Consider the following 11,459-nt stretch of genomic DNA (forward strand, 5'->3'; position numbering starts at 1 on the left):
CAAATTTTTCCTATAAGGACTATATACATTTTCAACAGATACCTTTCGTCTATTTTGAATTCATGGATTAAAATAAAATATCTGTGCCTTAATAAGGGTATGTAAGCTTCGGCTCTCGGATAGTCTTCTGTTTGCAGTATTTAGAATGACTTAAGTCCAGCTTCTTGATTGATAAGGTAAATGACAGCATCAGTTGGTAACAGCACGTGGCTGAAGGTCTCATGCTGACATTCAGTATATTTGCAATCCTGATAAGGTGTCCCATATTTGCAAGTATATATTGTTTTGTTTGGAATAAAAGCGATTGAAAAGGGATCTCGAAAGACTTCTTTTATAAAAAACAAAGAACCATATATTGCAGGGCTATACTTATGGGTTAGGTAGGAATAACGTGCAGGATATTTATATCTTTCTTGAAGAATTTTATTCAATATGTAGATAATATAATTCAAAAGGTTTCTAATTCCCCTAAAAATGACACACTGAGCAAATAAAAAGTACAGTTTGTTGATTCGGGAAGCCAAGCAGATAAGCAGAGAGTTCACTGATGCGAGTCTTCGGATTGCATAATAATCAGAATAATTTTGAATATTTTTCTGTGATTATTAAATGTTTTGTTTTTTATAAACCAGAATTAAATGCTTATTTCTACTATCATGGATTAGCCGGTAGTACAGCAAAATCACAAGAGGAAAATCACCAAAATATTTTGTTTTTAATGGAATTATTGAAAATACTTAATTGAAATTCGTTTAAGTCATTGACAGATCTACCATGTACTCTGTCTAGGGAACTGAGCTGAGTATATGCTCCGGTACGGGCGGATGACATTGGGGGAGGGGCGGGGCCAGCGTCGGGTAGGTTCGCAAACGCAGGAGCTCCAGTATGGTCTGCAACTCCAGGACATGGGCATAGTGTCGGCGCACATTCTCCATCAGCTGACGATGGGTCTTGATCTGTTGCATTCTAAAGGCAAGAATATATAGGAATTTTTAAGAAAGTATATAATTAAATTTAAAAGTTTAAATCACCTCTCCCGCTGTTCCCGATCTCGTTTCTCCTCCATCATTGTATCGCGCAGGGTGTGCTGGAAGGTGACATCCACTTTGATTCTCTCAATTTTCGAATCGATGGCATGATTGCTGCGCTTTACCTCCAAAGTTTCGGCTTTAACCGCATCTATTTTGATATTGCTGTACGAGGAATGAAAAAGGATAAAGGTTAGATTACGATATAGGCTAGGAAATCCTGCCTTGCTTACAGGCGTTCAATGTGCTTCCGGAAGGCAGCCAGTTTTTGTTCAATAACTCTCTCTATGGCGCCGGCTATGTACTTTTGCCGGTCCGTCTTGACCTTGTCCCAGTTTCGCAAAATGTTTAGAAACTCCATCGACACCTTGCATTTCTCAATGGCATCCAGCATGTACTTGAGGTAAGCGATGTTTGCCTTGTAGAGCTTGTGCTCCCACTCCTTGAAGATCACCTGGCGGCGGAAGACGGCCACCCTCTGCATGGCTCTTATTTTTTGGTTGCCAGCATCCTAAAGGATTTTTTTGACTAAAATATGAAAGCTTTTCTAAAAGGAGACTTGGCAATACTCACCTGAATCTGTCGATTGACTTCGTTTATATCCTCCATGTGCATGAGGACGGCGTTTGAAAGGTTCGTGACGTGGCCCAATACGGAGACCTCCACTTGGCCCATGGAAAGGGTCAACTGAAGTGACATGTTTCTCATTTTTTCCAACTAAAGGATCATACAAGAGTGGATTGTAGAGCACAATGTTTCTTAGGCAGAAGGAAGAAACTCACGTATGACTGGATACTCTCCTCTGCGTTGCGCTGGGTAAGGACCTTCGAATCCCTGAGCGCCGACATGTCCTTATGGAGCATGTTGAGGTAGCTCTGGCTGTCCAACAACTGGTATTGGATGCCCTTGAGCCTCAGCTCGCTCTCCATCTTCTGGCGCCTCATCTTGCTGAAGGTGTCCCAGGTCTTGGCATCAACCTGCGGTGGGCAGTTCTTCGGAAGGTCGTGCTCCGCCAGGGCGGCGAGGAAGTCCATCACGTCAGCGGGCAGTGGGAAGGGGGTGCGAGTGCTGGGCTTACCGCTCAGCTTGTTGGAGGCCTCCATGCAAATAAGCGCCGAGTTAAAGATCTTGGGTGGCAGCTTGGGGCGCTTCTTGAAGAGCTTGGTCATTTCGTGGGTGGCATGTGGCACCAGGGGCAGGAACTGGCTGCGAAACTGACGCTCCACAGTCCGGTCGCGGGTCTGTTGCGCCTCCAGTCGTGACTTTACATCCACCAGAGCCTTTTCCCAGAAGTCCAAAAGGTAGCCGTAGCGCGTCATATATTCATTGAGCTTGTTGATGTCCTTGCGGAACATCTGGACGCGTTTGCGTAGCTGGACACGTCCAAAGTTAATCAGTTCAAGCGTGAGCAGGCGCAACTGGCCCTGCTTCAGGGCAAAGTCGTACTTGAGTTTCATGATCATAAGCTCGGCCACCCGCTGGTTGAGCTTTTGGATCTGGGAGGCCTTCAGGGCTAGAGTTTTCTCCTCGTTTTCGTGCAGGATGCGCAGGTACTTGCGGCGATCGAGCTCCAGCAGACGCACTGCCTCCTCGTAGGCCCGAAAGATCCTCTGCTCCTCCAGGTTGTACTCGTGCGGCTGCTTCTTAGCCACGAACTCCGGCTCGGGAATGTCCTTTTTGATTTCCTCCTCCCAGAGCTTCTCCAGCACACCGTCCATCATCACAATGAGGGCCCTGGCCCAGAACTCGGGGCTCCAGAGAAGCAGGCGGCCCTTCTTCCCGCCCGTATCGATTGTCTTTGGCTTCCGGCGGTTGATCGCCTTCACCTCGGAGTCGTCCACCTCCATGATGCGTTTGATCACCTCGTCCTGCGCCAGCGTGGGCACCGTGAGCTCCGGCAACTTGAACTGTTCCATGTTGAGCAGGCGCAGCATAATGTTCATGTTGTCGTAGATCTTGTTCAGCACCTCGTTTGTGTGCAGGACATTGTCGATTGTGTCCTGCTTGAGCTGCTGGGCCTCGTGGAAGAGCTTGTTGAACTCCTGCTTCAGGGGATCGCTCAAGTAGTATCGTATCTTGCAGTTGTGGTTGAACAACTGGTTGGAGGTGACCAGGTTCTTGTCCTGCAGTTGGAAAACTGGCGCCATAATATGGTCGTAGACGGTGCTGGTCACCACCACAAACGGCTTGTATTCCTCCAGGCCTTCCGGACCTTCCACCACCTGCTCCTCCTGGCCAAGTTCTCCGTCCTCCATATCTCCATGTGGCGGCCCACCATGTCCGCCTGGTGCCGGAAGGTGTTCCTCCTCCTCCTCGAAGGAGCCCAGCGAGAGGCGCAGGTGGTCCTCGATGTCATAGAACCTGTACTTGTCGAACTCGACCATATCCACTTTGCGTCGCGTAGAGAAGCTCTCGAAGTTTGCGTCCGCAAATATCGATCGCACCCGGTAATTGATGCTGACGGCATCGCGGGTCACCAGCCGGATGATCCAGTCGCGGATGCGGGCCTGGTCCTCCGCGGCCCGCTCCAGGGAGGCGCGCTCCAAGGCGCACAGCTTGCGCGCCTCCTCGGTGAGGGCGTCCAGCCACTTGTAGTGGAAGCAGAACTTCTTAAAGATGCCCTTCGTTTTGCCCGTCTTGGAAATGTCGTAGTCGATCAGAGCCGTCACCTTGGCGGAAAAATCCTTGATCATCGCAAAGACCTTGTCGCGCTTCAGAAAGTCAGCCCTGGTGAACTCCTCCTTCACCTCCTGCCGCATGCTGATAGGAACGAACATGTCCACCTTGTGGGTCTTCTGCTCTATAAACAGAGGCACCCCCTCCTCCACGGGCAGCTTTATGAACAAATTCTCCCGTACGAAGTCGGCCAGTGATGGTAGCCTCATCACTCTCAGGCTCTGGTTGGCCAACAGGATAATTAGATACCTGAAAGGAGGTCATGCTCGGATTTAATATCCTATAAAGAACAAATTTCAAGACTCACTTGGAGTTGAAGCACTCCCTGACCCTCAGTAGGTACTCCGTTTCGAAGGCCAAGTTAAGGAAACGACAGATCATATACGGCTTTTTGGCACGCTTGTGCTGCTTGAAGTGAACCAAGACTCCGCCAAGGCTCCAGGTAACCAGGTGCTTGGTCATCCCTGCGCCAAGGATGTAGCTGTAATGGGCTGACTTGGAGGAGGCTATCCACTGCAGTTCGTCCTTCTCGTTGAGCGCGAATTGGTCGTAGTTGTAACTGTTGTGTTCAATGGCCACGATCTCGATGAGGGCCCACCTACCCACCGGTGGCTGGACACAGAAGAAGCTGTACTCCTTCGGTAGAACAAACTCCCGTCGGTGCAGGCGTCTGTCTTTGCCCCAGCTGTAGAGCCAGAGCTCCGTGGCGAAGCCAGGGCGCTTCGTTTGCCGATTCCTATTGATGTAGACCATCAGCCGAGGTCCGTCGGCCAGAATGAAGGAGTGTATGAAGACATTGGCTATCTCCTGCCCACTCATCTCGAAGTAGTGGGTCAGCTTGTGCGGCCGGTTGTCCACCTGCACAGTGTGGAGCATCTTGGTCTGATCCTGGAACACTATCCAAGTGTCATTGAATTCCAGCGCGACTATGGGAGGAGTGTCGCAGTTCAACTCGCACAACACATGCGGGACGGTGGCCCGCTCGAATTGGATTAGCACCAGGCGACCGTTCAAGGTGCCCACCGCCACTATGGCTAGACTCCGGTGGTTGCACATGGCACTCGCGTCCGCCACAGGCACCTCGCTTAGCGTGTTGCCCTTGGAAAGGTCCATCATGGCCACCTTGTCGCTGTGGAGCAGCAGGACGCATTCGTCCTTGAGTCCCTGGAGTATCCGGAAGGTGATCACAGGGCTGCCAGCATGCACCACCCGCTCCAGCGCCGCGACTCCGTTCTTGTCCACCACCACCTGTTCGATGTGGCCCGGATCCTGTTGGGCGTAAATCTCGCCGTTGGTGTTGCTCAGAAAGCGACTGATGTCCCGCAGGCTCCCCTCCAGCATCCATTCGACCTTTGAGAAGATAAGCATTTTTTTTTAAACAGCTAAATAATATATTAAATTTAAATTATTAACGTATTTTGTTGTGGACTTTAAGGCGCACTGATGGTAATGGGATGTGTATGAGTTTCGAAAATAAAATTAATATAATTTCAGGCGATGGACTTACCTGAAATGCTCCCGACTTTTTCTTAATGTAGAAGGCATTGGTGTGGCTGGCTATGAGGAAGCCGGCCTTGTGGCAGGTGAGGGAGTGAGCTCGTGGTATCGTGATGAGGCTAAGGTCGCTCATGTCAATGGGCTGCCACTGGGGCTTGAGAGCGAAGCAGGCCACGTCCACGAGGACGAGGTGGCCAAAGTCGTTGGTCGCATACAGGTTGTTGTCCTCGCCGAAGGATAGGAACTGATCGCATGACTTGAGGTAGTCCTTGCTCACCTCCACCTCCGAGACCTTGTGCAGGAAGGACTCCTTCTCGATGGTGCAGATCTCGTAGCAGAGGATGGTCATCTCCCGCTTGTGGAACATAACCATGCTCGGCAGACTGTTGAAGCTCACCACCAGGCTGCGGTTCAACGAGGGCACCATGGTTTGCTGTTCTACGATGAGAGTGCTGGTGCGATAGTTGTAGACACAAAGGGGGTACTCCGGGTAGCTGCCAATGCAGATTAACAGATCGAACTCCGTGAACCGGATGTCGGAGTAGCTGAGTTTGTTGGCTGTGAGGAAGGGATGGATTATCACATCTTAAAAGACTCTAGTTTCCCTTGGCATCTTACGGGGAATAGTGGCAAACTTGGTCATATCCGGATAGCGATATATGTAGATGTTGGGTCGCAAGGTAACTTCCGAGAAGGCGAACAGCGGGAAGCGGTTGTGACCCGTAAACGAACCAATACTGAGGCCAGTGCTGACCGTCTCCGCCTTGAAGTAATTCACGGCCTTGGTTTGCATGTTGATGAACTTAACAGTGTTGCCGTTTCTCACACACAGGACATCGGGGCCCACACACATGATGGTGTCCTTGTCCCAGATGTTGCACCAACTGCACAGAAGAGTATTAACTACGATCAGGTTCTTAGGACTTTAGCCAAACTTACCAAACAGCTGAGGTTATATTCATGTTGATCGTTTTCTGAGCCTGCGGTTGGTTTAGTCCTTTTGTCTGATTTGTTTAGGACTCTGTTAAGTCCTTTGAAAGACAATAATGTTTATTTTGGTTGCTATGTTTACTATTTACTTGTTGAAGTTTGCTTCGTCTCCCGGACAACCAACAAAACTTGATTTTTTACTAAAATCTATCCCTCTTTTCTAAGATCCATTGCCAATGATAAAGTTTTTCTATAATTTCAAAAATAAAATTTCCCAAGTGGCCGCTATCCTAGCCATTTTGAAAAAATAGAAATGAAAGTCCAACTTTGGCCAAATTAATTTTTTTTTGGTTTTTTTCCCAGGCTGAACGTTACTTTAAAATGTGATGCGGCTTGTTATTTTTATTGCCCAGGCGTTATGGTTAATGGGCTGCCTTTTTTGGCTGACTGGCTCTAACCGGTGATAGGTAATTTTTTTAGGAGCCACATGGGTGTCGTTGATTGCATTTGCGGCTGTTATTAAATTTGAAACAATTACCCGGCTTCTGATACATGTTTTGAGGACGAGCCGTAACTCGTGGCTTTAAAAATATTAAATTCCCCACTGCCACATATTGAAAGAACAATTAGAAAAAAGATAAACAAACAAATTTGAGCTAAATTAGCAAAATGGGCTTAAACACCCATAAATTGAATCGCTTTATTATCGATTTATTCGCTACACATAGCAATTAAATACGTTGCGGCGCAGATTTTCATTTACATGAGCCCATAAATTTAATTAAAAGCTCAAAATATGTTTAAATAAAATCGCAAAGCCCGGCTCAACACCGACAACTAATGGCCGAAAACAAATAGAACGCATGTTAAATGGGCCTAATAACGGAAATGGTCTTTACGCCTCTGATCGCCGGTTCTGGTCGGTTGTGGTCCAGATTTGTTTGCCGGCCATATAGAAACTAATTTGCCGTGTTTGCTATTTAAATTCGCTAAACACTCCGCACTCTAACAAATTAGGTTGAAAACCGATGGGCCGCCGAAGGCCCCATGAAATTTAATATTAATGTTGGGATTTCCCTTTCACGAAGTGCCCACCCGTCGAAATGCTAATGAATAAAGAAATGGGACCCAAGCACACACACACACACGATGGGTGGGTGGCTGGATGGGACTCGAGTGTGACAGGAGTCGGGTAGGACCTGGCGGGTCAAAAGGACAACCTCGCATTGTTGCTGTTTCTTGCCAGACTGCTAGCCATCAGCCAGCCAATTGTGTGGCCTGTCCTGCTGCCGTCGTCCTTGTTGTTGTTGACGGAAGGAAGGAATTTTCAGCACATCGGCGCAATCTTTTTCTACAAAGTTGCCTTTTTTATGATGGCGGCTACCTGTGGCGGAAGCTCCACAATCCCATCGTCCCTTTGTTGTTGACGTCGTCTGGCCTTTATAAAATATTTATTACAGCCGCCCCAATGGTCGTCTTTGGGATCGTCCTGCCCTCAGGTGGGGTTATTAACATGTTAAATACGTCAACTGAAAATTGTTAAAAAATTACTAAGAGCTTTGGAAGGATTTTTGTGATTTCTTAAACAAACTTTGAAAGCATACACAATATTTTTCTGCTAAATATACAAAATTATCGGATGGTGTAGCAATGCTTGTCGATGCCTTTGGGGAAATGTCGGAACAGAAAAATAAAAAGGAGGAGTGCACTTATGGCACGATAATGATTTACAATGCATAGTTAATGCGTTTTTAATGAGAGTCTGCATGCTATAATAAAAAGTTGTGTGCAGCGGAAACTTGTCACCAGAGATTTGAGATTTCCAGCCGCACAATGGGAAAGTTGCCGGCATCGTCAGCGTCGTCCTCGTAGTCGGCGTCTTGCCACAAAGCCGCCTTAAGCGCTCGGAAAAGTTCTGCTGCATTCGAGTCATTAACATTAAAGACATTCCATGTTTCCAGTGGGGTGATGGGGTGCTATGGTTCTGGGACGCCACCCGGATGCATATAGGCGAAAAAAGTTTGCCCCTCATATGAGAAGACACTTCTCCGCAACACTGCAGGGGCGCATAAATAATTGAGTGGCGCCCCAAAGTAGGCAGCAAAGTGCACACTGCAAACTGCAGACAGCAGGTGCGGCCGGCGGATGTTAAATAGGATGGGGATGAGAGTGGGTGGGTGGCTGGTTGTCGGTGGGTGGTGTGGGTCTGTATTGAGTGGGTGGTAGACAGAGGGCTTAGGAGCTGGACGGGTGGCTAGCTACTTGGTTATGCGAATGCTGTGGGCTGCATTTACTTAAATGGAGAAGCCGCAGGGCCAAAGCGAATGGGCGTTTGGGCTTTCTATTCGTTTAAGACCATTGCATTAAATTAAGGCGGAAATTTATGGAATTTGTTTCTCTTTCTAAGATTTTTTCAATAAATACAGGTCTCAGATGATTTAATTTCCAGAAAACTTTATTGTGATAACAAATAGAAGGCTTTTAGGAGAGTATTTCAAATTTAAAGCTTGACATCAACTTGGGATTCATTTTAAAAAGATTTTCAAATCTTTAAGAATGTATGATTATGACTTTAAGGACTTCTTGATTTAAATTCAAATATATTTCACACTTTCCAACTAAATATTTCATTTTTCTGCCGTCAATGAGTTGTTTATGAGCAGTTCGGGTCCACATTACTCGTTTTTCTGCTGCTGGATCTGCTGAACAACTGGCAGCTGATTATTATTTGCTGCTCTGCATTATAAGAGCATCCTTTGTTGTTCCTGTTGACGAGGTTGTTGTCGCGCAACTCGTTAAATTTCCATCAGTGTGCGTGCAGCATATTGGCCCTAAATGTCACAGAGCCCGAGGAGGAAGCCGAAGCAATGAACTCTGATGTCCTCACGTATTTGTATAATATCGATTTGACTCACAAAACCCATACACACCCACATGCTCATTCCCTTGGCTGTCACACATGTCCGTAATTGATATTTTATGAATGAAATGTAAACACTTTTTTTACGATTCAAGGAGGAGAAAGAATGGCACAGAATGGCACACATATTTTGTCATATAGAGTAAGAATTGTAAAGAAAATCTGATAAGTTACTATAGTCTCCATTTTAATAATCTGACACACTAGTTTATAGTAAAGAATATTAAATACTTAAATCCTTTTTGGTAAGGCCATCTGGGCTGCAGCTAGGTTCGGTCAAGTTGAAAGCTTCAAAGTTGTCAAAAACAAAGGAAATTACCCATCTGACGGGGCCCAGAGCGGTCGTCACCGCCTTTTTGGCCAGAACACAATTGCCCAGACCCATAAAAACGGAGCGCCGTCGGGCCGTAAAGAGCTCTCCAAAGCACTTTCATGCCAATATGTGTAAACCATTAAACTCCACATGCCCCGGGCTTTTAACCCACAGGAACATGCATATATAAAAATTGCATTAAACATACATACATATTCCATATGTGTTTTCAATTCATTTTAACATTATGATGGAGAAGGGGCTACGGCAAAAATTGAATTGTTTATAATACAAAAGCAATTTATTGATGATGTCTTTTAATCGAGTGTTTTCCCACCGGTTTGTTGTCACTGGCAACGTTTATTTTAATTATTCAAAGTGTATATGGAAAAAAGTAGTGTAGTAGTTTGTGATTTTTGCTTTGTTTTCATATCTTGCGTTTTCTTATTGGGGAGATTGAATTGTTAAAGTTATGGTTTCTGTTTTCCAGAGCAGCCAGCCAGGAAAGCGTGTGATTGACGTATTATTGGCAATCTTATGAGCTGCAACCTTGCGGAATATTTATTGAAAAATATTCTCCTCCAACTTGATTTTGCTTAGACAATTTTCGCAATATTGGTTATTGGCTCTCAAAATAAAATAACATTGAAAATGTATCTAGTGGAAAAGTTTATGTTATCACAAGTGTGATAGATTCGAAATGTGTGCACGGGGCATTCAAGTGTCTGGCAGCCCCTTGTCTTATCTTGTATCTTGTGGATACATTTAGTGGCTGCCGCTTGAGTCGCGTATCTGCCACTAGGCGTGGAATATATGTCAATGACAAAATCAGAGAGAGCCTTGTTATTTAAACTGCCTCTGGCATATGCAAGACCACTACACAATGATATACGATCTGGCCTGGAGGCACAATTACCCAAAGACACCGATTTCTGCGAAGAGAAGTGGGCGAAGTAATTCAAATGTGCTAACCATAAATCACATGCAAGTGTTTGAGTTCACAAATGGGGAATCTGTTTGCGGATAAGCTGGGAACTGTTCTAGGAGGTTATTGAATGAAAGTCCAAGTCATGCACGCGCAGGCTCTTAATGGAGATAATGGTTTTTACCCTGGATATTGCATCGAAAAAAAAAATCTATCAAGAATTACTGCAGTATATTATATTGAACATATACACAAATGTACCTTACCAAATGAACTATCCCCTATCCTGGAATGGGATCGTCCAGGAAAATGGACAAAAAATCTAAAAAATAATTTGTTTCCAGATTTTGATGCAGGTTGGTGGAGAATCGATCTAGAAATCGTTTAAGGTATTCCGCTCAAGAATCTGAAAAAAATTGGCCAAGATTCAGTCATCGCTGTGGGCCATATGGGCCTTCCATGCATTTTCCCCAATTCGGATAGGGGATGATCCAGGAAATTTGGCAAAAAATCTACAAAATAATTTGTTTCTAGATTTTGATGCAGATTGGTGGAGAATCGATCTAGAAATCGTTTAAGGTATTCCGCTCAAGAATCTGATAAAAATTGGCCAAGATACAGTCATCGCTGTGGGCCATATGGGCCTTCCATGCATTTTCCCCAATTCGGATAGGGGATGATCCAGGAAATTTGACAAAAAATCTACAATATAATTTGTTTCTAGATTTTGATGCAGATTGGTGGAGAATCGATCTAGAAATCGTTTAAGGTATTCCGCTCAAGAATCTGATAAAAATTGGCCAAGTTACAGTCATCGCTGTGGGCCATATGAGCCTTCCATGCATTTTCCCCAATTCGGATATGGGATCATCCAGGAAATTTGACAAAAAATCTAAAAAATAATTTGTTTCTAGATTTTGATGCAGAATGGTGGAGAATCGATCTAGAAATCATTTAAGATATTCCGCTCAAGAATCGGATAAAAATTGGCCAAGATACAGTCATCGCTGTGGGCCATATGGGCCTTCCATGCATTCTCCCCAATTCGGATAGGGGATGATCCAGGAAATTTGACAAAAAATTTAAAAAATAATTTGTTTCTAGATTTTGATGCAGAATGGTGGAGAATCGATCTAGAAATCGTTTAAGATATTCCGCTCAAGAATCGGA

At 45.4% G+C, this 11,459-nt stretch overlaps 1 protein-coding gene across 1 annotated transcript; it reads right to left on the reverse strand.

The window, feature by feature from the left end:
• Positions 1 to 583: 583 nt before the first annotated feature.
• On the reverse strand, positions 584 to 6,313 carry LOC108127806 (cilia- and flagella-associated protein 43). The gene is made up of 9 exons (XM_017245106.3): positions 6,141 to 6,313; positions 5,820 to 6,085; positions 5,212 to 5,759; positions 4,012 to 5,054; positions 1,811 to 3,953; positions 1,602 to 1,745; positions 1,262 to 1,539; positions 1,032 to 1,193; positions 584 to 966 (listed from the first exon to the last, which is right to left on the reverse strand). Exons 1-9 carry the CDS (start codon positions 6,161 to 6,163, stop codon positions 786 to 788), a joined length of 4,788 nt encoding a protein of 1,595 aa, XP_017100595.2. The 5' UTR covers positions 6,164 to 6,313; the 3' UTR covers positions 584 to 785.
• Positions 6,314 to 11,459: the final 5,146 nt, after the last annotated feature.

This window comes from Drosophila bipectinata, chromosome 3L, assembly GCF_030179905.1.
Source record: "Drosophila bipectinata strain 14024-0381.07 chromosome 3L, DbipHiC1v2, whole genome shotgun sequence".
Lineage (NCBI taxonomy): Eukaryota > Metazoa > Arthropoda > Insecta > Diptera > Drosophilidae > Drosophila > Drosophila bipectinata.

Excerpts from the sequence above, each read along its gene's own strand:
- LOC108127806 (XM_017245106.3), bottom strand. The coding sequence starts at position 6,163 with ATGAATATAACCTCAGCTGTTTG. Across the intron at positions 6,086-6,140 it reads AATATAACCTCAGCTGTTTG|TTGGTGCAACATCTGGGACA; the intron begins GTAAGTTTGGCT and ends TCTTCTGTGCAG. Across the intron at positions 5,760-5,819 it reads CAAGTTTGCCACTATTCCCC|CCAACAAACTCAGCTACTCC; the intron begins GTAAGATGCCAA and ends CCTTCCTCACAG.